Below are 27,786 nucleotides of genomic sequence, written 5' to 3'. Positions count from 1 at the left end.
AAAAAATAAAAATAAAGTGAGAAAGTATTAAAGGAATTAAAATGTTACACTAGAAGATATTCAGTTAACAAAAAAGGAGTAAAGGAAGACTAAACTAGAGGAACAGAAAAGATATGGGATATATAGAAAACCAAAAAGTAAAATTGCAGACATTATGTTAATAACAATAAATGTGAATGGATTAAACATTTTAATCAAAAGGCAGAGATTGTCAGACTGAGGGAGATCTCACTATATGCTGTTTACAAAAGATAGACTGTCAAAGATATAAATAGATTAAAGGGAAAAATGATTAGAAAGATGAACTATGGAAACAGCAATCACAAGAAAGCTGGAGTGGTTATGCTAATAGCAGACAAAATAGATATTTTTAAATGCTAGTAGAGATTTAAAAGGACGCTTCATGATGTTTTTTGTTTTTTGTTTTTTGTTTTTGTTTTTTTTTTAAAAAAGCCAATCCATGAAGATATAACAATTGTAAACATATATCATCATCCCTCATTATCTGCAGGGAATTGGTTCCAGGACACCCCATGGATACAAAAAAAACTTCGGATGTTCAAGTTTGTTATATTAAATGAGATAATATTTGCATATAACTTATATACATCCCCCAGTATACTTTGTCATCTCTGTATTACCTCTGATACTTAATACAATATAAATGGTATATAAATAGTTGTTAAACGGTTTTTTTCTTTGCATTATTTTCTTTTGTTGTATTGTTATATTTCTGAATATTTTTGACCATGGTTGGTTGAATCTGTGGATGCAGAACCTACAGAGATTGAGGGCCTAACAACATAGAGCCTAACATGGATGTACCTAACAACATAGATCCAAAATATATAAAGCAAAAACTGAAAGAAATGGAGGAAGAAATAGACAATTCAGCAATAATATCCCATTCTCAATAATGCAAAAAGATTCAACAAGGAAATAGAAAACCCGAACAACACAATAAACCACCTAGACATAATAGACATGTTTAGAACTCGAAATAGCAGTTGCAGGATACATATACAGATGGAACGTTCTCTAGGGTAGATCATATGCCAGCCCATTTTTTAAGAACTTAATTAATTTTAAAACATTAAAATCATAAAAATTATGTTGCCTCTCCACAATGGAATGAGAAGAGAAATCAATAACAAAAAGAAATTTGGGATATTCACAACCATATAAAACAATGTACTCCTAAATATCCAACGTGTCAAAGACGAAATAAGAGAAATCAAAAAATACTTGACAGCCTGGGCAACAAAGTGAGACCCCGTCTCCACAAAAAAATAATGTTAGCCAGGCATGGAGGCACACACCTGTAATCCTAGCTACTCAGAAAAGTCTCTTGAGCTCAGAAGTTAGAAGCTACAGTAAGCTATGATCACTCCTCTGCACTGCAGCCTGGGTACCAGAGTGAGACCTTGTCTCGAGGTTTAAAAAAAAAATTTTTGTTTTTTCGATAAGAGAAAATGAAGACACTACATACTAAAACTTACAGAATGAAGCTAAAGCAGTGCTTAGTGAGAAATTTATAACTGTAATTGCTGAAATTTAAAAAGCAAGAAACATTTGAAATCAGTAACCCAATCTTCCACCTTAAGATACATAAAAAGAAAAGCAAACTAAACCCAAAGCAACTGGAAAGGAGGGACATAAAAGATTAGAAATTAGTCAAATATGGAATATGAAAACAAGAGAAAATCAATGAAACCAAAAGATTATTCTTTTGAGAAGATCAACAAATTGACAAACCTTGGGTAGACTGACCAGTAAAAAAGAAGACTCAAATTGGTAAAATCAAGAATGAAGGAAAGGACATTACTATTGACCTTACTGTCTCAGGTGTCTGTGTGAAGAGACCACCAAACAGGCTTTGTGTGAGCAACAAGGCTGTTTATTTCACCTGGGTGCAGGAGGGCTGAGTCCGAAAAGAGAGTCAGCAAAGGGTGGTGGGATTATCATTAGTTCTTATAGGTGCTGGGATAGGAGGTGGAGTTAAGGTCTATGTTTTCGGGACCAGGGGTGGATCTCACAAAGTACATTCTCAAGGGTGGGGAGAATTACAAACAACCTTCTTAAGGGTGGAGGAGATTAATGTACATTGATCAGTTAGGATGGGGCAGAAACAAATCACAAGGGTGGAATGTCATCAGTGTAAAGCTATTTTCACGTCTTTTGTGGATCTTCAGTTGCTTCAGGCCATCTGGATGTATACGTGCAGGTCACTGGGGATACGGTGGCTTAGCTTGGGCTCAGAGGCCTGACACTTACAGAATTAGAAAGGATCATTAGATAATACCATGAACAACTGTATACCAACATACAGGTTTGTTATTTATGTTATTTCACGTTGGATAACTTTTATGAAATAAAGACATTCCAAGAAAGACACAAACTACTAGAACTTACTTAAGAAATACAACTTCTGAATAGACAAGTTAAGAAATTGAACTATTACTACTGTTACCACCACCACCACTACCCACAGGCCGGGTGCAGTAGCTCATGCCTGCAATCCCAGCACTTGGGGAGGCCAAAGGCGGCTGGATCACTTGAGGTCAGGAGTTCAAGACCAGCCTGGCTAACATGGTGAAACCTCCTCTCTACTAAAAATACATAAATTAACTGGGCGTGGCAACGGGCACCTGTAATCCCAGCTACTTGGGAGGCTGAGGCAGGAGAATCACTTGAACCCGGGAGGCGGAGGTTTCAGTGAGCCGAAATCATGCCACTACACTCCAGTCTGGGTGACAGAGGGAGACTTCCTCTCAAAACAAAACGAAACAAAAAACAAAACCACACACAAAGAAAAGTCCAGCCCTGATGGCTTCACTAGTAAACGTTACCAAACATTTAAAGAAGAATTACCAGTTCTTCACAAACTCTTCCAAAACATAGAAGAGAAAGAAACACTAACTTATGAGGCCAGTATTATGCCAATACCAACTGCAGATAAAAACATCACAAGAATGTTGGGGAACCCACCCCCAATATTTCAGCATAGGTTCTTTATATTTTCCATAAGTGTCAACCGACTGAGAAATAAAAGAGTACAAAGAGAGGAATTTTACAACTGGGCTTTCGGGGGTGACATCACATATCAGTAGGACCGTGATGCCCACCTGAGCCTTAAAGTCAGCAAGTTTTATTAAGGATTTCAAAAGGGGAGGGGGTGCAAGAACAGGGAATAGGTCACAAAGATCACATGCTTCAAAGGGCAAAAAGGAGAACAAAGATCACATGCTTTTGAGGAAACAGGATAAGGGCAAAATCAGAACTACTGATAAGGGTCTATGTTCACCTGTGCATGTATTGTCTTGATAAACATCTTAAACAAAAGAAAACAGGGTTTGAGAGCAGAGAACACAAATTTACCAGGGTGGAGTTTCCCAATCCTAGTAAGCCTGAGGGTACTACAGGAGACCAGGGCGTATTTCAGTCCTTACCTCAACTGCATAAGACAGACACTCCTAGAGCGACTGTTTATAGACCTCCCCCCAGGAATGCATTCCTTCCACAGGGTATTAATTATTAATATTCTTTGCTAGGAAAAGAATTTAGTGATATCTTCTCTAGTTGCATGTCCATTTATAGGCTCTCTGTAAGAAGAAAAATACGGCTCTATTTTGCCCAACCCCGCAGGCAGTCAGACTTATGGTTGTCTTCCCTTGTTCCCTGAAAATTGCTGTTATTCTTTTCTTTGTCAAGGTGCACTGATTTCATATTGTTCAAACACACGTTTTATAAGCAATTTGTACAGTTAACACAAATATCATAGTGGTCCTGAGGTGATGTACATCCTCAATTTACGAAGATAACAGGATTAAGAGATTAAAGTAAGACAGGCGTAAGAAATTATAAGAGTATTATTTGGGAACTGATAAATGTCCATGAAATCTTCATAATTTATGTTCAGAGACTGAAGCAAAGACAGGCATTAGAAATTATAAAAGTATTATTTGGGAACTGATATATGTCCATATTAAAATGAAATATTCACGATTTATGTTCCTCTGCTGTGGCTCCAGCCGTTCCCTCTGTTCGGGGTCCCTGACTTCCCGCAACATCTCTGCCTTTATTTTTATATAAATGTGCCAGGTGATGAAGTCTTGTTCGTTTTCTCGGTTTTGTCACAGGATTCTTTGGTCCAGCACACTAAAAACAAGCCAATTAAACAGAGAAACATAATTCCAAGGTTTACTACAGAGGAACTCCCAATAGACTTAATCCAAGTCGTGGGGTTTAGTCCAGAAAGACTTTGTGCCACCTGATCTAATGCCTCAGCTCCAGGCACAATGGATAAATGAGCTTGAGAGGCTTCAAAAATTTGTTTCTTTAATTTAGTTATATCCAAGGATAAATTATCTTTCCCTACGTAGAAGGTGTCCTTTGACCATTTCCTATGAATGATCAGTCTTATTGTAGGAATATGGTGTGATACAGAAATCAGAAGTATTCCAATCACACTGCATTTGCATGTGATGTTTGAGACTCATTAGCCAATCCCCAAGCCAAATAACAGACGGTCTTAAATCATTAATTCGATTAGCTAATTTTCGATCAATGCCTTGTTGAGAATTCCACATTTGGGTGGAATTGTCTTGCCAATCATTAACAAAATGAGCTGTTTGAATAGATTGATGTAATGCCATTGCAGCAGTGGGTGGCAAGTGCAGTGACTGTAATTAGGCCCATGATCACAGCGATTAAAGTGAAAACAAATCTCTTAGATCTTTTGAGAATTTGTTGTAACACTTTGTTAATTAAATGTACTGAGGGGGAAGATTCCCAAGGTCTGGTAAATTTACCAGTATCCAGATTCCTTCTTGAGCTTGAACCACCATTGTACTTTTCCTGGAGTCAAAATGGGAGTTAACACAGTGTATAAATGACAGTTAATGCATTGGACAGTTTGATTGTCCAAATTTTGATATTTCCCACTAATAGCATGTAAGGAGGCTTAACACAACTCTGTATAGGAATAGTCAGATTGAAGGTAAACAGAGCATAATCTTTGAATCTACATTGATACTGAGGAAGAGGAGCGGTGGTGGCAATGCCGAATGTTCTCTGCCATAAAGAAGCAATCCGAGGTGCCCAGGGATGCTGAAGAGGTAGAGGGGCATGCCTGGGTTGAGAAGAATTATAATGCCAACTGAAGTCCCATAAAGGGGGATCGGCATCTAAAAGAGGAAAAGGGTTCAAAGAGGATTTATCATGGTATTCAGAATCATGGATGCGAGGGGCGGTAGTGGGGACAACAGACAGAAAAGTTTCCCCTTCCCATAATCGCAGTCCTGACATGGCAATAGCCAATTTCCAAAGTTCTGAGTGTTCTGGGCTCAGCATGGGCAATATCATACGAGGCCTCGGGTGAGGGTTAATGCCCTTACCTTCCCATTTTAAGGGAAAGAACGAGCTGAACCTTCTGTGCAAAATAGGATGATGATGCCTCGTCCTCCCAGTAAGAAATAAAATAAGTAGCCTCCAGACATTCCCTTCTGCCAGAGGAGCAATTGTTTTTTAAATAACCCTTTGGAGCCCAGTCTGTTATTAAACCATATGAGTCATTTTTTTAATACTACTGCATGTGAGTTAACACAGTCTTCCCAAATTAAAGTTTTAGCTGGGCCCTCATGTCCTTTTTTGGACATGGTTTTCCTACAGGTTTTTGTTTTTTTTTTTAATACTTTAAATTCTAGGGTACATGTGCAAAACGTGCAGGTTTGTTACATATGTATACATGTGCCATGTTGGTGTGCTGCACCCATTAACTGGTGGTTTACGTTAGGTATATCTCCTAATGCTATCCCTCCCCACTCCCCCTCTTCTCTACCCACAACAGGCCCAAGTGTGTGATGTTCCCCTTCCTGTGTCCAAGTATTCTCATTGTTTAGTTCCCACCTATGAGTGAGAACATGCGGTGTTTGGTTTTCTGTCCTTGTGGTAGTTTGCTGGGAATGATGGTTTCCAGCTTCATCCATGTCCCTACAAAGGACATGAACTCATCCTTTTTTATGGCTGCATAGTATTCCATGGTGTATATGTGCCACATTTTCTTAATCCAGTCTATCATTGTTGGACATTTGGGTGGTTCCAAGTCTTTGCTATTGTGAATAGTGCCTCAGTAAACATATGTGTGCATGTGTCTTTACAGCAGCATGATTTATAATCCTTTGGGTATATACCCAGTAATGGGATGGCTGGGTCAAATGGTATTTCTAGTTCTAGATCCCTGAGGAATCACCACACTGTCTTCCACAACAGTTGAACTAGTTTACAGTCCCACCAACGTAAAAGTGTTCCTATTTCTCCACATCCTCTTCGACGCCTGTTGTTTCCTGACTTTTTAATGATCGCCATTGGTGTGAGATGGCGCCTCGTTGTGGTTTGATTTGCATTTCTATGATGGCCAGTGATGATGAGCATTTTTTCATGTGTCTGTTGGCTGCATAAATGTCTTCTTTTGAGAAGTGTCTGTTCATATCCTTCACCCACTTGTTGATGGGGTTGTTTGTTTTTTTCTTGTAAATTTGTTTTAGTTTTTTATAGATTCTGGATATTAGCCCTTTGTCAGATGAGTAGATTTCAAAATTTTTCTCCCATTCTCTAGGTTGCCTGCTCACTCTGATGGTAGTTTCTTTTGCTGTGCAGAAGCTCTTTAATTAGATCCCATTTGTCAATTTTGGCTTTTGTTGCCATTGCTTTTGGTGTTTTAGACACGAAGTCCTTGCCCATACCTATGTCCTGAATGGTATTGCCTAGGTTTTCTTCTAGGTTTTTATGGTTTAAGGCTAACATTTAAGTATTTAATCCATCTTGAGTTAATTTTTGTATAAGGTATAAGGAAGGGATCCAGTTTCAGCTTTCTAAATATGGCTAGCCAGTTTTCCCAGCACCATTTGTTAAATAGGGAATCCTTTCCCCATTTCTTGTTTTGGTCAGGTTTGTCAACGATCAGATATTTGTAGATGTGTGGTACTATTTCTGAGGGCTCCGTTCTGTTCCATTGGTCTATATCTCTGTTTTGGTACCAGTACCATGCTGTCTTGGTTACTGTAGCCTTGTATAGTTTACTGTAGCCTTGTAGTATAGTTTGAAGTCAGGTAGTCTGATGCCTCCAGCTTTGTTCTTTTGGCTTAGGATTCACTTGGCAATGTGGGCTTTTTTTTGGTTCCATATGAACTTTAAAGTAGTTTTTTCCAATTTTATGAAGAAAGTCATTGGTAGCTTGATGGGGATGGCATTGAATCTATAAATTACCTTGGGCATTATGGCCATTTTCACAATATTGATTCTTCCTATCCATGAGCATGGAATGTTCTTCCATTTGTTTGTATCCTCTTTTATTTCGTTGAGCAGTGGTTTGTAGTTCTCCTTGAAGAGAGAGATTCACATTCCTTGTAAGTTGGATACCTAGGTATTTTATTATCTTTGAAGCAATTGTGAACGGGAGTTCACTCATGATTTGGCTCTCTGTTTGTGTGTTATTGGTGTATAAGAATGCTTGTGATTTTTGCACGTTGATTTTGTATCCTGAGACTTTGCTAAAGTTGCTTATGAACTTAAGGAGACTTTGGGTTGAGACGATGGGGTTTTCTAGATATACAACCGTGTCATCTGCAAACAGGGACAATTTGACTTCCTCTCTTCCTAATTGAATACCCTTTATTTCTTTCTCCTGCCAGATTACCCTGGCCAGAACTCCCAACACTATGTTGAACAGGAGTGGTGAGAGAGGGCATCCCTGTCTTGTGCCAGTTTTCAAAGAGAATGCTTCCAGTTTTTGCCCATTCAGTATGGTATTGGCTGTGGGTTTGTCATAAATAGCTCTTATTATTTTGAGATACGTTCCATCAATACCTAGTTTATTGAAAATTTTTAGCCTGAAGGGCTGTTGAATTTTGTCCAAGGCCTTTTCTTCATCTGTTGAGATAATCATGTGGTTTTTGTCGGTGGTTCTGTTTATATGCTGGATTACATTTGTTGATTTGCGTATGTTGAACCAGCCTTGCATCCCAGGGATGAAGCTCACTTGATCATGGTGGATAAGGTTTTTGATGTGCTGCTGGATTCGGTTTGCCAGTGTTTTATTGAGGATTTTTGCATCGATGTTCAACAGGGATATTGGTCTAAAATTCTCTTTTTTTGTTGTGTCGTGTCCCTGCCAGGCTTTGGTATCAGGCTGATGCTGGCCTCATAAAATGAATTAGGGAGGATGCCCTCTTTTTCTGTTGATTGGAATAGTTTCAGAAGGAATGGTACCAACTCTTCCTTGTACCTCTGGTAGAATTCAGCTGTGAATCTGTCTGGTCCTGGACTCTTTTTGGTTGGTAGGCTATTAATTATTGCCTCAATTTCAGAGCCTGTTTTTGGTCTATTCAGAGATTCAACTTCTTCATGGATTAATCTTGGGACGGTGTATGTGTCAATGAATTTATCCATTTCTTCTAGATTTTCTAGTTTATTTGCGTAGAGGTGTTTATAGTATTCTCTGATGGTAGTTTGTATTTCTGTGGGATCAGTGGTGATAATCCCCTTTATCATTTTTTATTGCGTCTATTTGATTCTTCTCTCTTCTCTTCTTTATTAGTCTTGCTAGCAGTCTATCAATTTTGTTGATCTTTTCAAAAAACCAGCTCCTGGATTCATTGAGTTTTTGGAGGGATTTTGTTTCTCTGTCTCCTTCAGTTCTTCTCTGATCTTAGTTATTTCTTGCTTTCTGCTAGCTTTTGAATGTGTTTGCTTTTGTTTCTCTAATTCTTTTAATTGTGATGTTAGGGTGTCAATTTTAGATCTTTCCTGCTTTCTCTTGTGGGCATTTAGTGCTATAAATTTCCCTCTACACACTGCTTTAAATGTGTCCCGGAGATTCTGGTATGTTGTGTCTTTGTTCTCGTTGGTTTCAAAGAACATATTTATTTCTACCTTCATTTCGTTATTTAGCCAGTAGTCATTCAGGAGCAGGTTGTTCAGTTTCCAAGTAGTTGAGTGGTTTTGAGTGAGTTTCTTAATCCTGAGTTCTAGTTTGATTGCACTGTGGTCTGAGAGACAGTTTGTTGTGATTTCTGTTCTTTTACATTTGCTGAGGAGTGCTTTACTTCCAACTGTGTGGTCAATTTTGGAGTAAGTGCGGTGTCGTGCTGAGAAGAATGTATATTCTGTTGATTTGGGGTGGAGAGTTCTGTAGATGTCTATTAGGTCCACTTGGTGCAGAGCTGAGTTCAATTCCTGAATGTCCTTGTTAACTTTCTGTCTCGTTGATCTGTCTAATGTTGACAGTGGGGTGTTAAAGTCTCCCATTATTATTGTGTGGGAGCCTACATCTCTTTGTAGGTCTCTAAGGACTTGCTTTATGAATCTGGGTACTCCTGTATTGGGTGCATATATATTTAGGATAGTTAGCTCTTCTTGTTGAATTAATCCCTTTACCATTATGTAATGGCCTTCGTTGTCTCTTCTGATCTTTGTTGGTTTAAAGTCTGTTTTATCAGAGACTAGAATTGCAACCCCTGCCTTTTTTGTTTTCCATTTGCTTGGTAGATTTTCCTCCATCCCTTTATTTTGAGCCTATGTGTGTCTCTGGACGTGAGATGGGACTCCTGGATGCAGGGTCTTGACTCTTTATCCAATTTGCCAGTCTGTGTCTTTTAGTTGGAGCATTTAGCCCATTTACATTTAAGGTTAATATTGTTACCTGTGAATTTGATCCTGACATTATGATGTTAGCTGGTTATTTTGTTCTTTCATGGATGCAGGTTCTTCCTAGCATTGATGGTCATTACATTTTGGCATGTTTTTGCAGTGGCTGGTACTGTTGTTCCTTTCCATGTTTAGTGCTTCCTTCAGGAGCTCTTGTAAGGCAGTCCTGGTGGTGACAGAATCTCTCAGCATTTGCTTGTCTGTAAAGGATTTTATTTCTCCTTCACTTTGGCTGGATATGAAATTCTGGGTTGAAAATTCTTTTCTTTAAGAATGTTGAATATTGGCCCCCACTCTCTTCTGGCTTGTAGAGTTTCTGCTGAGAGATCTGCTGTTAGTCTGATGGGCTTCCCTTTGTGGGTAACCCGACCTTTCTCTCTGGCTGCCCTTAACATTTTTTCCTTCATTTCAACTTTGGTGAATCTGACAATTATGTGTCTTGGAGTTGCTCTTCTCGAGGAGTATCTTTGTGGCATTCTCTGCATTTCGTGAATTTGAATGTTGGTCTGCCTTGCTAGGTTGGGGAAGTTCTCCTGGATAATATCCTGAAGAGTGTTTTCCAACTTGTTTCCATTCTCCCCATCACTTTCAGGTACACCAATCAGACGTAGATTTGGTCTTCTCACATAGTCCCATATTTCTTGGAGGCTTTGTTCGTTTCTTTTTATTTTTTCTTTAAACTTCTCTTCTTGCTTCATTTCATTCCTTTGATCTTCCATCACTGATACTCTTTCTTCCAGTTGATTGAATCGGCTACTGAAGCTTGTGCATTCGTCACGTAGTTCTCGTGCCATGGTTTTCAGCTCCATCAAGTCCTTTAAGGACTTCTCTACATTGGTTATTCTAGTTAACCATTTGTCTAATCTTTTTTCAAGGCTTTTAACTTCTTTGCCATGGGTTCGAACTTCCTCGTTTAGCTGGGAGAAGTTTGATCGTCTGAAGCCTTCTTCTCTCAACTCGTCAAAGTCATTCTCAGTCCAATTTTGTTCCATTGCTGGTGAGGAGCTGCATTCCTTTGGAGGAGGAGAGGCGCTCTAATTTTTAGAATTTTCGTTTTTTCTGCTCTGTTTTTTCCCCATCTTTGTGATTTTATCTACCTTTGTTCTTTGATGATGGTGACATACAGATGGGGTTTTGGTATGGATGTCCTTTCTGTTTGTTAGTTTTCCTGCTAACAGTCAGGACCCTCAGCTGCAGGTCTGCTGGAGTTTGCTGGAGGTCCACTCCAGACCCTGTTTGCCTGGGTATCAGCAGCGAAGGCTGCAGAACAGCAAATATTGCTGAACACAAAATTTTGCTGCCTGATGGTTCCTCTGAAAGTTTCGTCTCAGGGATATCCGGCCGTGTGAAGTGTTAGTCTGCCCCTACTGGGGGTTGCCTCTCAGGCTACTTGGGGGTTAGGGACCCACTTTGAGGAGAGGCTGTCCCTTCTCAGGTTCTCAGATCTCAAGCTCCGTGCTGGGAGAACCACTACTCTCTTCAAAGCTGTCAGACAGGGACGTTTAAGTCTGCAGAGGTTTCTGCTGCCTTTTTCCGGCTATGCCCTGCCCCCAGGGGTGGAGTCTACAGAGGCAGGCAGGCCTCCTTGAGCTGCAGGGGGCCACCTAGTTGGAGCTTCCCCCGCCACTTTGTTTACCTACTCAGCCTCAGCAATGGCGGGCGCCCCTCCCCCAGCCTCACTGCTGCCTTGCAGTACGATCTCAGACTGCCTGTGCTAGCAATGAGCGAGGCTCCATGGGCATGGAACCCTCTGAGCCAGGCACGAGATATAATCTCCTGGTATGCCGTTTGCTAAGACCATTGGAAAAGCTCAGTATTAGGGTGGGAGTGACTCGATTTTTCCAGGTGCCGTCTGTCACTGTTTTGCTTGGCTAGGAAAGGGAATTCCCTGACCCCTCCCACTTCCTAGGTGAGGCGATGCCTCGCCCTGCTTGGGCTCACACTCAATGCGCTGCACCCACTGTCCTGCACCCACTGTTGGACATGCCCCAGTGAGATGAACCCGGTACCTCAGTTGGAAATGCAGAAATCACCCCTCTTCTGCCTCACTCACGTTGGGAGCTGTAGACTTGAGCTGTTCCTATTCGGCCACCTTGGAACCCCTCCTACTAGTGTTTTGTTATTGTTGAGACCCAGTCTCACTCTGTCACCCAGGCTGGAGTGCGGTGGCACATCTTGGCTCACTGCAAGCTCCGCTTCGGGGGTTCACACCATTCTTCTGCCTCAGCCTCCCGAGTAGCTGGGACTACAGGCACCCGCCACACACCCAACTGATTTTGTTTTGTATTTTTAGTAGAGAGGAGGTTTCACCATGTTAGCCGGGGTGGTCTCGATCTCCTGACCTCGTGATCCGCCCGCCTTGTCCTCCCAATGTGCTGGGATTATAGGCGTGAGCCACCGTGCCCAGCCTTCCTACAGGTTTATATTTAATGTGTGGGGTATCAACTACAGACCATTATCTCTCTCTCCCTTTTTTTTTTTTTTTTTTTTTTGAGACTGAGTCTCTCTCTGTGGCCCAGACTGCAGTGCAGTTGGCCAACTGCAATCTCCGCCTCCTGGTTCAAGCTATTCTCCTGCCTCAGCCTCCCGAGTAGCTGGGATTACAAGTGTGCACCACCATGCCAGCTAATTTTGTATTTTTAGTAGATACGGGGTTTCACCATGTTGGCCAGGCTAGTCTCAAACTCCTGACCTCAAGTGATCCTCCTGTCTCAGCCTCCCAAAGTGCTGGGATTACAGACATGAGCCACCGTGGCAGGCCCAGATCATTATTTCTTATGAATATAAATGCAGAATTCTCAACAATATTCTATCAAACCAAATCCAGTAACAAAAATAATTATATTCCATGGCCAAGTGGAATCTATCCCAGTAGTGTAAAAGTGGTTTACCAACCAAAAGTCAGTTTAATATACCATATCAGCAGAATAAAGAACACAAAGCATATGATCCTCCCAATAGATGTAGAAAAACAGTATTTGCCAAAATTCAACTCTTTCATGATAATGCTCAACAAAGTAGGAATGCATGTGAAGTTCTTTTTTTTTTTTTTTTTTTTGTTGAGACGGAGTCTCGCTCTGTCGCCCTGGCTGGAGTGCAGAGGCACAATCTCGGCTCACTACAAGCTCCGCCTCCCGAGTTTATGCCATTCTCCTGCCTCAGCCTCCCGAGTAGCTGGGACTACAGGCGCCCGCCACCACGCCCAGCTAATTTTTTGTGTTTTTAGTAGAGACAGGGTTTCACCATGTTAGCCAGGATGGTCTCGATCTCCTGACCTCGTGATCCACCCATCTCGGCCTCCCAAAGTGCTGGGATTACAGGCGTGAGCCACTGTGCCCAGCCGAATATGAACTTCTTAACCTGATAAAGGCATCTGTGGAAAAACCAAGAGCCAACATAATGCTTAATGGTTAAAGACTAAATGCTTTCCCCGTAATATCAGGAGCATGGACAGAATATCCACTTTCCCACTTTATTCAACATTATAGGCAAGAAAAGGACACAAAAGGCCTTCAGGTTGGAAAGGAAGAAGAAAAACTCTTATCTAAAGATGACATCTTATAAATAGAAAGTCCTAAGGAATCTACTCAGAAACTACTCGAACTAATATACAAGTTTAGCAAAATTGCAGTATGTAAGATCAGCATACAAAAATCAATTATATTTCTATACATTTGGAATAAACAATCTGAAAATGAAGTTAAAACCATTTACTTTAGGATCAACAGGAATAAAATATTTGGGAATAAATTTAACAAAAGAATCACAGGAACGTATACTCTGAAAACTACAAACCATTGTTGAAAGAATGGAAGAAGACCTAAATAAATGGAAAGACATCACGTGTTCGTGGATTGAAAGCAGCTGTGCTCACCACTGCATCACCCATGCATTCTCAAGTTCATAGAGTTTGCTGTTCAACTTATAAAGTATACAACCCATAACTGCCCCCTCAAAATAAAATAACTTATTTTATGATGTCAAGTCAATCCAGCCCAAAAGGAGGAAGTAGGACACTTGGTATTTGAGGTATGTCTTCTTAGATTTTTGGTTACTTTTTCGTAATCTCCTAGTAAGTGGAAAATAAAGCACTTTGTCCCAAGTAACAATAATTCATAAGTAGTTGTTATTCCTGTTTTGTAGATAAAGAACTGAAGCTCAGAGAGACTTAATTTGCTTAAGGAAGGACAGCTGTGGAGCCATTGTCTAGTTCGGGTCCATCAATTACAAAGCCCTGTTTCTTTTAACTATGCCATGTTGCATTTGAAACAGGAGTACATTAGATTTTTTAAATAGTTGACTGGCCTCTTAAGTTTCAGAGTGGTTTTATTCAGAGACCGTGTTTATAATATATTCTAGTATTAAGAATTTGTGTTCAATTGTTAATGCCATAGACATCTGTTTTGTGCTTACTGCATTCAGGCACTATGATGAGTAAATAGTGATGAATATATTAATCCTTACTTTAGCAGAGAAAGTAAGTATGCAAATAAACAGTTACAGTATAGCAAGATAACTGCAGTGCTGGAAGTCTTAAATAAGTATAATGGTAACATAGAAGAAAGTAATCAACTCTGCTGGAGTGGCCATAGAAGATGAGATGATTGAATTGGACATTCAAGGCTATGTAGGAGTTTGTCAGTTGATATATGCGTGCTTCTTTCTGTATCATGACTGACTATGGAAACCATTTATGCATAAACACGACTATTGGGTTTTTAAGTAAATAACTAAGGTAGGAAAAAATTCATTATTAATTTGCAGGAATCCTGTGTTCCTTTATACTTTTTTAATAATTAGCTTTGTGTTCAGATATAATTAAAACTCCTTGGTAAAATACAGAAGCCTGAGAAGGGAAATGGTTTTTGCTGACATGTGGTTTGTAAAATGCATTGCAAAACAACTAGCTATTAGAGTTCTTTAATTCTGTTGTACCTGCTTTTTGGAATTTGAAGTTAAATGGACAAAGTAAAAGAAAAATTTGTGAGTTCATGAAGAATTCCATTCTTTTATCAAATTGTGGTAAACTCAACAAGTGAATATACTTGGGATATACGCTTTTCAGATTTTTCAGGAGAAAAGCTTTAAATTGCATTTGTGACTTTTCTAGTTGTTAATAGTTTCTCACACACAAATACTGTGTGTTAATGTATCAGTGGTTTCTGATGAAACTAATTTAAAGCTTTTTTGCAACATTTATTTGGCAAAAGTTTATTCTATAGGATTTTGAGCAGTTTCTAATATTAATTTGTATAGTTGTCACCTAAAATAATGAATGATAAATAAGTTCTGAGTTTATGAAGAAATGTCTTACAACCATGTGTCAACATAACTATTTTGGTTTTTTAAAAAATTAACCAGCTCCCTTATTTATCTCTTAATGTAGCCTTTTGGTCACATATTTCATTATCCCCCTTGGGATAAACAGAGAAAATTGAAAGGAAAATAGGAATCTTCTACTTTTAGAATCTTTGATTTGACCAAGTTGTAATACTTATACTTTTGGGCTAAATAAAAGGGTATCTATTACCTAATATAAATTTTTGGAAGTGCACGTAGACAATTCTGAAAAATAGGGAATCTGTTTACAGGTGACTGGCAATTATTACAAATGGAAGGATGGGACTTTGTGTTTTGTTTTGGTTTTGGTTATTGCGGTGGCTGATGTTTTGGTACTCCAGAGTAGGTTAAGTATGCATTATATGGTGATGGCAGAGGTTTCTGATATGCTGTATTTGAAAAAAATATTTAAATATATGCAGATTTTAGCAATAGTTTTAATGGCAATACTCTTTGCAAACTCATATGAATATATTTAAGGTAATCATTTTTTTTGTGAAACTGTATTGCTATCTGAATCTAGAAATCTACATGAAACTATATGCTAAATTGTATAAATAGCAGTATTTTAAAATCAGTGCCTTATGATAAATCCAAAGTGATTAAAAGGAAACACTGCTTTTCATTTATGAATACAAGTTTAAGAAAGAAAAATATATTTCATTTTTAGATTATATAAATGGTGGAGAACTTTTTACTCATCTTTCTCAAAGAGAGCGTTTCACAGAGCACGAGGTGCAGATTTATGTTGGAGAGATTGTGCTTGCCCTCGAACATCTCCACAAGGTAAGACACTTGACTTTTCAAGTTTCTTTTTTGAAGTTTGTTAACTAAGGTAATAATGGAGCTAGAAGAGCTCATGTTTTTACGTGTTATTGTCTTAGTGGAGATTATGAAAGCACACTTACAGAACATTACCAATTTTCTCAATTTCATAATTCCGTTTGAAAAAAATCTACTTTCCAATTGTACTTGCTATGATGGAGATTGAAAAGAACTTAAGCAGTTTTTGACCTTTTTTCCTGAAAAATCCTAATGCTTATTTGTTATAAAGTATCATTAAAATAAAAACCTTTAATTATTAAAATAACCAATAAAATGAAACCATCAGTCATAATATGTATTTCTTTCATTGTAATTTACTGCATTGCAGACTCTGCCTGTAAACCTTCAGGGTGTATCCTGATGAGGTTGGAGAATAAGAGTTACTTCCCACTCTCGCACTCTGGCTTTCTTTTCCATTTGTTTTGTCCCTGACACCGTCCCTTGCTCCCACCCCCTTTCTCCTCCATTGTCCCCAGGTAGGATGAACTCTTACTAAAAACTTTAAATGGAATTCATGTCTGTGACCCTATTCAAACTGTAACAATCAGTTTAAACTTTAAGAAATGTTATTGCAGATACCATTAATCTTGAGCCAAGAAATTTTGACTCCGTTTTTTGTTTTACTTAATAAGGAAATATTGTAGAAGCAGTCATTATGTAGACTGGGCTTGTGTTTTTCCTCAGAGACAGAAAATACTCAAGTAATTTTTAAATTAGGACAATTCAGGTACATCATGAAGCCACTCTTCCTCGTCATGTTGTATTCAGGTCCTACACTAGTTTAAGATAGAGATTGAAGTGCTGATTATGGAGCATAGAAAAGAAAGGAGAGAATTGAAGGAAAAAGGAAGGATGAAGGATGACATTTCTAAAGGGGCAGGCAGCAAGGTAGAGGTAACAGATGGGTGAGGGTGTGAGAATAAATGATGGTAAGATGTCAGAAAAAAAGAGATCAGGAAAAGGGCAGATCCAGCCCAGAGCAGAAATAAGACCTGCCAGGTGAAGGGAGATGGTTCAAGGGTAGGAATCTTAGGGAGACTGAATGAAAAATGTATGAGAACAAGGAGGGAAAGAAACCTTTGGCAATAGGGGATCGGGGAGCAGGGCGGCAGCACAATGGAGAGGAAGGGCAATGAGGTGCAGTCAAGTAGGCACTCAAACTGAGGTAGCAGAACAGACACTTGGACTTCTTTTGATAGAATTCTTGATACGGTAACAAGCTTTAAGATGATTTTTGTGGGATATAAGATAAGACATTTTCATACAAGAAACTATTGGACCCAGGAATACGCTGCGAAGAAAGACCTTTGAAATTTATGATTTAGGACAATTAGTTTATAATATAGAAATGATGGTAGAAATCATCATAAATATGAGTAAGAAACAAAATGAATAGCTCCAGTGAGTAAGCTAGAAAGTCCAGTGTAGTGGTGCAATCTCGGCTCACTGAAGCCTCCACCTTCCCAGGCTCAGGTGATCCTCTCATGTCAACCTCCCGAGGAGCTGGGACCACAGGCATGTGCCACCACACCCAGCTAATTTTTGTATCTTTTATAGAGATGAGGTTTTGCCATGTTGCCTAGGTTGATGTTGAACTAGACTCAAGCAATCTGCCCGCCTCAGACTCCCAAATTGTTGCATTACAGGTGTGAGCCACTGTGCTTGTCCAAAAATCCAGTTTTTAATTTATGTGAAACTTACTCATTGTCAAACACAGAAGTAAATATAACAATGAATATTGGATATAACTGTAATTGATACGGAATGAGAGTAATATAAAAAATGAAATCTCGGTTAATCTTCTCCTAATCTTACTACCCTAAAAAGATACAAATAAATATAACGCAAAGCCAGCAATGTTAATCTTGATAAAGCTACTAACATTGGGTTTCACAGGAAGAGGCAAAAATGGATGTTTACTTGCGAGTGATAAGCTGACACAGATAGTAAATTATTTGTTCCTAAAATATTTTCCAAAGAGGTTGTTTTTAAGGAAAAAGCATCTCCTGGTTGTTAGATGCGTATAATGCTCCAAGTCAATGTCTGTTCAATATAAGCTCTAGACATTTTCTTTTCTGTCTTATAGAACACTGAGACTCTTAGAGGAAAATTGCCTAGTACTTTTGTGTTGTGTTGTGTTGTGTTGTGTTGTGTTGTGTTGATACAGGGTCTCACTCCATTGCCCAGGCTGGAGTGCAGTGGCATGATCACAGCTCACCATAACCTCAACCTACTGGGCTGAGGTGATCCTCCCACCTCAGCCTCCTGAGTAGCTGGGACAATAGGCATGCACCACCACACCTGGCTAATTTTTGTATTTTTTGTAGAGACAGAGTTTTGCCATGCTGCCCAGGCTAGTTTCAAACTCCTGAGTGCAAGTGATCCTCCCATCTTGGCTTCCCAAAGTGCTGGAATTATAGGCATGGGCCACCCGCGCTTGTCCCTTTTTGGTTCCATTTTTTAAAAAATAGAGACGTAGGGTCTAAACATAGACATAGGGTCTCGCTTGCTGGAATGCTATCATAGGTCGCTGTGGCCTCAAACACCCTGAGCTGAAGTGATCCTGCTGCCTCTGCTTCCCGAGTAGCTCTAGGACTACATGTGTGCCACCACACGCAGCTAATTTTTTTTTTTTTGAGGCGGAGTTTTGCTCTTGTTGCCCAGGCTGAAGTGCAGTGGCACTATCTTGGCTCACTGCAACCTCCGCCTCCCAGGTTCAAGTGATTCTCCTGCCTCAGCCTCCCAAGTAGCTGGGATTACAGGCATGTGCCACCACGTCTGGCTAATTTTATATTTTTAGTAGAGTCAGGGTTTCTATATGTTGATCAGGCTGGTCTCGAACTCTCGACCTCAGGTGATCCACCCACCTTGGCCTCCCAAAATGTTGGGATTACAGGCAGGAGTCACTGCTCCCGACCCAGCTAATTTTAAAAATTTTTTGTAGAGATGGGTCTCACTGTGTTGCCCAGGCTGGTCTTGAACTCCTGGATTTAAGTGGCCCTCCTGCCTCAGCCTTCCAAAGTACTAGGGTTACAGGCATGAGCCACTGTGCCTGCCCCTTAGTGTTTTTCTGTATGTAATTTTGATTTCCATTTTAAGAGATTATTTAAAACTTTCTCATATTCTTAGCATTGAGGAAAGCAATGTTTCTAAGTTTAGAAACATTTAATTCAGGCTGACATAACTGAGAACATGAAACAGAATTTGTGCAGGTCACGCACCTCTTATATGAGTTGGATAGATTTATTTGTTATATAGCTGAAGTGTTTTGCTATGGAACTTACAAATAAGTAAGTTTTATAAATGCAAAGTAAAACAGAGGGATCTATAAATGTTACTTAATTGATTTTCTTTGCTTATTTAGAACTAAAGTTTGAGCCTAGTGCAGTGGCTCACACCTGTAATCCCAGCTACTCTGGAGGCTGAGGTGGAAGGATGGCTTTAACCCAGAAGTTTGAAGTTGCAGTAAGCTAGGACCACGCCACTGCACTCCAGCCTGAGTGACAGAGTGAGACCCTATCTCAAAAAAAAAACAAAAAAAAAAAACAAGAACTAAAGTTTGAGTAAAATTAACCTGTGATCTTCAACCTTTATGTTTAAGAGCCTGTTAATCAGCAATTCTATATGAATTTCCTATTTTATACATTTTCCTATTTTATACATGATGTACTGCATAAATACCTGATAAATACATAAAAAGTGAATAATATATAAAGACAAATAGGAACTACCTAGAAAATATCAGTCATGTATGGGTAAGTACAATGTAAACATAGGTGTTGTAGGATGAAACACAAGGAAATGACCAGGGGATCCAGTTAGTCAGGAAATTCTTCTGAAGCCATTAGGAAGTGATGGACAAGGATTTGCTACAAAGGCACCTGAAGGTCATCTAGAGTGAGAGTGAAATAGGAAGAATAGAGACATGAAGAAGCACTAGTCAAGAGGGAGGTCCTAAAGAAGCTGACCCAACGAGGTAGACCCTGTGCACGAGGAGAACAAAGAAGTAGGTTGGAGACATTGAGGGAACGCAGCAGATAAAAGAATTTCCATTTGCCCTGACCAGTCACCAAGAGCCATCACAGGATCCTGAGGAGGGAAATGCCTTTAAAAAAAGAAAAAAAAGGTAGACAAGAAAGACTGTCTTAATTCATTTTTTGTAAATTATTTTAAAATTTATATTTCTTTCTTTTTGCAGTTGGGGATTATATATCGTGACATTAAGCTTGAGAATATTCTGCTTGATTCTAATGGCCATGTAGTGCTGACAGATTTTGGTCTGAGTAAGGAGTTTGTGGCTGATGAAGTGAGTATGATATTTTAATTTGAAGTTAGTAATAACAGAATGTAAACAAGGATGAAAACTGTAGAATAAACATTTAGCAGAAAACTGCCATATGAATTCTGAACTTTCGTGCAGGTTTGTCCGTGAAAAATGTAGAGATTTTTAGTTTAAAATTAATATGGAGCCGTCCTGTTAAAATCGCGGTAAACCATGATGGATATATCAGAATTTCTATTTATTTAAAAAAAAAAAAAGACACTATGCATTTAACTTTCCCCATAAAATATATAAAATATGACTGAAAAATTAAATAACTCTTTTGGCCCTTCAGGAGAATTATGGCTTTGATAGTGGCCAATAAAGAATCATAAAGCAAAGTACACACTGTTTACATTGTGATAACAAAGTAGGACATGCTATGAAGGCCCTTTGAATTCGCTTGACAAGAATGACAGATCTACTAGACCCAATTTTTAAATAATATTGCTGGTTTTTGCTCAACATGAATTAAAATGTGGTGGCTAATGTGCAGATTTTACATTTGGAGGACTTTAATTTTCAGTATTAATTAGAATTTGTTTAATATTTCAAATGCATTTAATGACACTTAAAATTGTACATCTATTAGTTGTAATTAAATACTATTTATATAATGGTTGTAATATAAGTTACATTTATTTCTGCACTACTAGTTATTCAAGATAACTAAGTAAATTTGAATGTCAATTTCATTTCTATCCAGGAAGTTGTTGGTATGGAATATGGAATCATAGTAAAATGTTTGTAGTGAAGGACTTTGTTGTTATAAAATACATCATTCTTGGATTCCAAATTAGGTATATCTATTTCTGATTGGTTTTTGGAGTATTGCTTAAGCAATCCTAGGTGAGTGAGATAAGTGCTGAAATTATAAAAATTCCAGGTCCTAATTTTTTAATCACATCTATATTCATTTAGTTTACTTATACAATAAATATTTACTAATCACCTCTACTATGCTGGGTACTGGACAATACAATAATAAGTGAAGTGGAAATTATCTCTGCCTTCATGAAGCTATAGTTATTACAGTAAATTGATCATCTTTGATACAAATATCATAGTTATAAAATAGGTGAATTTTGAGCGTTTACTTCTAAATTTGATTTTTAAAACTTTTTATGCCGTTGTAAAAATTTTAGTGGCGACTTCGGGAAATTGTAGCAGATTAAATCTGTTTACTGTTGCCTCCTTAATACATCCCACAAGAATAAAAGGAAAGGGATAAGATAGATATGCACTCAAAAGGGAAAAGAGAAAATAGCAACTCCCTTTTAGAAGATGGATGACAGTCACACGGGAAGCCTAAAAGCAGGCTGTCTGTACTTCTGACCCCTAAAAAGGTTCAAGAATTGGAGGCAGCAGGTATCCCTCGAAGTAGGAATGCGGGTGATGCAGGACCCAGGAGGACTGACTGAAAGTCTGTGTGAGAAAAAGGTAACCCCTTGATTCTATCTCTGCCCCTGTTGACATAAGCAGCTGTGCCTTCCTCACCCTAAGGGAAGACTGAAAAGGTCTGTGCATTCAGGGACAATGGGCACAGCTAAGGATGGGGATACCATACAGAAAATGACAGGTATGGTGAAAATGGACACATTGAACTGTGCAAACTCCCTCGGCCGCTTTCTACCACTTCACTCTGAGCACAGGGGCTTCCCAAGCAGGAGTTTGGAGGAGTTTTCTCTGAGAAACCAAGAACAAAAACTCTATAGATGTCGTCAGTAGTTTTGCCACTGAACTGTCCCAGCCAGATCTCTCTGCAGAGAAGCCTAGGGCTTGGCAAGCCCACCCTGTGTCACAGAAGCATGTTTGTGATGATGTCACAATTTAAAAAAATAATTTTGTAACTGTATTTCACTATAATTAATTTCCTCTATTATGCTATCTCTTTTTAAATATTATTTTGAGAAGGGGTCCACAGGCTTCAACAGACTGCCCAAGGGGTCCTTGGTTTGTAAATGTGTAAAACTCCCCCTACATAGAGAGATTTGATTATCACTTTTATTTGCTCATTCCATTGATATTTGTTGAGGGCTTTCTATGTGCTAGATCAGCAGTCCCCAACTTTTTTGGCACCAGGGACTGGTTTCTGGGAGACAGTTTTCCCAAAGACCAGGATGGGGGTATGGTTATGGGATGATTCAAGCACATTATATTTATCATTAGATTCTCATAAGGAATGTGCAGCCTAGATCCCTTGCATGCACACTTCACAATAAGGTTGGCACTCCTAGGAGAATCTAATGCCACCACTGATCTGACAGGAGGCAGAGCTCAGGTGGCAGTGCTTGTCTGCTGCTCACCTCCTGCTGTGTGCCCTGGTTCCTAACAGGCCACTGACTGGTACCGGTCCATGACCTGGGGGTTAGGGGCCCATATGATAGATGGTAGGCTAGGTTCTGGTAGTACACTCATGAAAAGAATCACTTAATGAATCCTCCATTTATAGGTATGCATGGCAGATCATTTGGCAATAGATAGAAACAGACTTTGGTCCTGGGGAACAGCAGAATATTAGGACACAAAAGTAAACAAACAAATAAAAATCAAAGTTGACCAGAGTTGTTAGGTCTTAATACAGTAATAAGCATTAGTCAGAAATGCTGTGTGACTGAATCAGCCAGGTCACTCTTCACAAGAGAATAGTTTTCTGCTAGTCATGTCAACAACCACCCTTCAAGGGGATGATGGGGATCCAGTCAAATACCATCATCTTTGAGCACTTAGTGGTTTGGGTGCAAAAATGAAATAGTACAGTTCAAGCTGAAGTAGAGGAGTAATTAATAGGTGCCCTTATTTACTGAATACAGCCTCGCTCTAGGTTATGTTAATAGTTTAACATTACTATTAAGCTGTAAGGGTTGCATATCTCTTTGATCCTTAGACTGCTTGTTCATTCTTTCTCTTAGCCCTAGAGGACATACTATCATGCTTGACTTCAAGTTTAACTCTCAGTGCTCAGGTAGGAATTTTCCTTTGCTGAGTCCTCTGAAACGATCTGATTGTTCTTTGCTCTTCTGATTCCACCCAGCACCTGTTTAGGAAGTTTCTTTATCTAGACCCTTTGTACCTTAAAAATATTCCCATGAAACCATTTCTGTTTTGATTAGTTCGCATTCCTTTTTGGTTTCACATGTCAGCCCCAACTGATACCAAAATATCATATTTTTTGGTACAAGATTCTTTCTGCCCCATCCCTACTCTGCCTCCTTGGTTTCCAGGTTAAATGTGTATCTTTATGATATGGTTTGGCTGTGTCCCCACCCAAATCTCATCTTGAATTCCCATATGTTGTGGGAGGGACCTGGTGGGAGGTAATTCAATCATGGGGGAAGTTTTTCCCATGCTATTCTTGTGGTAGTGAATAAGTCTCACGAGACCTGATGGTTTTAAAAACGGAGTTTCCCTGCAACAAGTTCTTTTTCTCTCTTTGCCTGCTGCCATCCATGTAAGACATGACTTGCTCCTTCTTGCCTTCCACCATGATTATGAGACCTCCCCCATCCACATGGAACTGTAAGTCCATTAAACCTCTTTCTTTCATAAATTGCCTAGTCTCGGATATATCTTTATCAGTAGTATGAGAACGGACTAATACAGTAAATTGATACCATGGGTGGGGTGCTGCTGAAAAGATAACTGAAAATGTGGAAGCAACTTTGGAACTGGGTAACAGGCAGATGTTGGTACAGTTTGGAGGGCTCGGAAGAAGACAGGAAAATGCGGGAAAGTTTGGAACTTCCTAGAGCCTTGTTGAATGGTTTTGACCAAAATGCTGATAATGATATGGACAATGAAACAGCCTGAGGTGGTCTCAGATGGAGATGAGGAACTTGTTGGGAAGTGGAACAAAGGTAACTCTTGTAATGTTTTAGCAAAGAGACTGGTGGCATTTTTTCCCTGCCCTAGAGATTTGGCAACTTTGAACTTGAGAGAGCTGATTTAGGGTATCTAAGCAGCAAAACATTCAAGAGATGACTTGGGTGCTATTAAAGGTATTCAGTTTTAAAAGGGAAACAGAGCATAAAAGTTTGGAAAATTTGTAGCCTGACAATGCAATAGAAAAGAAAATCTTATTTTCTGAGGAGAAATTCAAGCCAGCTGCAGAAATTTACATAAGTAAGAGGGAGCTGGATGTTAATCATCATAACAATGGGGAAAATGGCTCCCGGGCATGCCAGAGACCTTTGTGGCAGCCCCTCCCATCATAGACTTGGAGGTTTAGGAGGAAAAAATGGTTTTGTGGGCCGGGACAGGGCCCCTCTGCTGTGTGCAGTCTAGGGACTCGGTGCCATGCTTCCCAGCTGCTACAACCGTGACTAAAAGGAGCCAAGGTACAGCTCAAGCTGTTGCTTCAGAGGATGGAAGCCCCAGGCCTTGGCAGCTTCCATGTGGTGGTGAGCCTGTGGGTGCACAGAAGTCAAGAATTGAGGTTTGGGAACCTCCACCTAGATTTCAAAGGATATGTGGAAACACCTGGATGCCCAGGCAGAAGTTTGCTGCAGGAATGGAGCCCTCATAGAGAGCCTTTGCTGGGGCAGTGCAAAAGCGAAATGTGAAGTCCGATCCCCCACACAGAGTTCCTACTGGGGCACTGCCTAGTGGAGCTGTGAGAAGAGGGCCACCGTCCTTTAAATCTCAGTGTCAGGCCTCTGAGCCCAAGCTAAGCCATCATATCCCCAGCAACCTGCACGTCTACATCCAGATGGCCTGAAGCAACTGAAGATCCACAGAAGTGAAAATAGCTTAACTGATGACATTCCACCATTGTGATTTGTTTCTGCCCCACCCTAACAGATTAATGTACTTTGTAATTTCCCCCACCCTTAAGAAGGTTCTTTATAATCTCCCCCACCCTTAAGAAGTTTCTTTTTAATTCTCCCCACCCTTGAGAATGTACTTGGTGAGCTTCACCCCTGCCCCCAAAACATTGCTCTTAACTTCACTGCCTATGCCAAAACCTGTAAGAACCAATGATAATCCCACTGCCCTTTGCTAACTCCTTTTTCGGACTCAGCCCACGTGCACCCAGGTGAAATAAATAGCCATGTTGCTCACACAAAGCCTGTTTGGTGATCTCTTCACATGGACATGTGAAACACTCAGAATGGTAGATCCACCGACAGCTTGCCCTGTGCGCCTGGAAAAGCCACAGACAACGCTGTGAAAGCAGCCAGGAGGGGGACTATACCCTGCAAAGCCACAGGGTGGAGCTGCCCAAGGCCATGGGAGACTACCTCCTGCATCAGCGTGACCTGGATGTGAGACATGGAGTCAAAGAAGATCATTTTGGAGCTTTAAGATTTGACTTCCCTGCTGGATTTTGGACTTGCATGGGGCCTGTAGCCCCTTTGTTTTGGCCAGTTTCTCCCGTTTGGAATGGCTGTATTTAACCAATGCCTGTACTCCTATTGTATCTAAGAAGTAATAACTTGCTTTTGATTTTAGAGGCTCGTAGGTGGAAGGGACTTGCCTTGTCTTAGATGAGACTTTAGACTATGGACTTTTGAGTTAATGCTGAAATGAGTTAAGACTTTGGGGGACTGATGGGAAGGCATGATGGGTTTTGAAATGTGAGGACATGAGATTTGGGAGGGGCCAGGGGAGGAATGATATGGTTTGGCTGTGTCCCCACCCAAATCTCATCTTGAATTCCTGCATGTTGCAGGAGGGACCTGGTGGGAGGTAATTGAATCATGGGGGCACGTTTTTCCCATGCCGTTCTCATGATAGTGAATAAGTCTTACAAGATCTGACCGTTTTAAAAACAGGAGTTTTCCTGCACAAGTTTTCTCTCTCTTTACCTGCTGCTATCCATGTAAGATGTAACTTGCTCCTCCTTTCCTTCCACCATAATTACAAGACCTCCCCAGCCATGTGGAACTGTGAGTCCATTAAACCTCTTTGTTTTGTGAATTGCCCAGTCTCAGATATATCTTTATCAGCAGCGTGAGAATGGACTGATACACTCTGTCTGCCTTCTCTTTAACCTCTTCCTCTTTGACCATTTCTGTTACTGTTTAAGCATATATAGTTTTTCTGTCTTAAAATTTTAAAAATGGGGAGATGAATGAACTGATAAATAAAAAGGAAAAAATATCTCAGAATACCATATTCCTGTCTAGCTATTGTCTCATTGTTCTCCTTTGCCAGTATTTGTCTTTATTTACTCACATATCCCTTACTGCCTTATCAATTCCAATTCTGCTTGTACCCCCTTGCCCCCCAACCTCGCCACCATCTATTGAGGCTGTTCTTGCCAATGTTACCATTGATGTGCATATTAATACTTTTTAGTTACCTTACTTGACTGCCTGGTAGTATTGAACTGGAAAGCACCTCTCAGCTTGGCTCTGTGACACAACACCCACCTGACTTCCCTTGTCTCTCTCACTGCCTTTTGTAAGCTTTTCCTCTTCTACCTGAGGATTCCCCTCAGCTCATTCCTAGGTACTCATCCCTTTTTATGCTGTACTCTTCTTACATGCTGCTCATTCCCAGCCTTCTCTTGGCCAACCTTCTCTTCTGGGCTCAAGACCCAAATATGTGAATGTTGTATCTCCACTTGACTCTTCCACAGGCTCCTCAAACTAAACATTTTCAAAACAGAAGTAATCTTCCATCAAAATCTGCTTCTCTGTCAGTATTTCACAATTTTATATTTTAAATTCTGGCCTCATTTGGTCTGGGAAATATATTTAATCTTCAGGAATTTGCTTTTTATGTATGTTTGATGTTTCTGCTCATGATATTATACTTATCTCTGTATATATATTAGTAATTCAAAAAATCTTGGAGTACTTACCATTGCCAGGTATTGCACTAGACCCTAGAAATATAATGGTGAACATAACAAATTCCTTAACCTCCTGAGCCTGTATTCTAGAGATATTTGTCAAATATTCGTATAATTATTTATGGGTTTTTTGTTTCTGTGTTTTTTTGTTTGTTTGTTTTTTGTTTTTTTTTAAGATGGGGTCTTGGTCTGTCCCAGGGTGGCAAGATCTTGGCTCACTGCAACCTCTGCCTCCTGGGGTCAAGCCATCCTTCTACCTCAGACTCCCAAGTAGCTGGGATTCCAGGCGCACGCCACTATGCCGAACTAATTTTTGTATTTTTTGTAGAGACTGGATTTCACCATGTTGCCCAGGTTGGTCTTGAACTGATCTCAAACAATCCGCCTTTCTTGCTTATCCAAAGTGCTGGGATTATAGGAATGAGCCACCATGCCCAGCCCATATAATTATTTATAGACAATGGTTTGCAGCCTAGATTACATACAGGTTAAAGTACATTTATTTTAGAAACTTCAAACATATTTTATGATAATGAAAATTTGCTATTTTTACTGTTCTGTTCTCAACCAGAAAATTTGATCAGGCTCTTGAGATTCTGAAAATAACAAAACATTTCTAATGTGCAGGCTAATATATATCTTCTATATAATTTTTTTGGTAGTGCAGTTTTACAAACATTTGTTGAGTTCTAACTTCAAATCAGAGAATTTAGTAGTTATTGGATATTTGATTTTAATGTTGACGACTTTAAAGACAGTTAAAAAAAAGTGTTGGTAAAGTGATGATAGCTTCAAA

General features: G+C 39.6%; 1 protein-coding gene across 6 annotated transcripts in view; it reads left to right on the top strand.

Moving 5' to 3' along the window:
* The window catches only part of RPS6KA5 (ribosomal protein S6 kinase A5), a 197,957-nt gene that overhangs the window by 104,992 nt on the left and 65,179 nt on the right, over positions 1-27,786 (top strand). For 5 of the 6 annotated variants that reach the window (XM_007987576.3, XM_007987575.3, XM_073011261.1 and 2 more), the window contains 2 exons: positions 15,716-15,831; positions 20,069-20,176. In XM_007987576.3, coding sequence (XP_007985767.1) covers positions 15,716-15,831; positions 20,069-20,176 — 224 coding nt within the window. Of the gene's footprint in view, positions 1-15,715; positions 15,832-20,068; positions 20,177-27,786 lie in introns of those variants that run through there. The other variant, XM_037984388.2, reaches the window with a different exon arrangement.

The sequence above is a fragment of the Chlorocebus sabaeus genome, chromosome 24 (genome assembly GCF_047675955.1).
Source record: "Chlorocebus sabaeus isolate Y175 chromosome 24, mChlSab1.0.hap1, whole genome shotgun sequence".
Taxonomy (NCBI): domain Eukaryota; kingdom Metazoa; phylum Chordata; class Mammalia; order Primates; family Cercopithecidae; genus Chlorocebus; species Chlorocebus sabaeus.
This window is presented reverse-complemented; position numbering and strand designations above follow the sequence as displayed.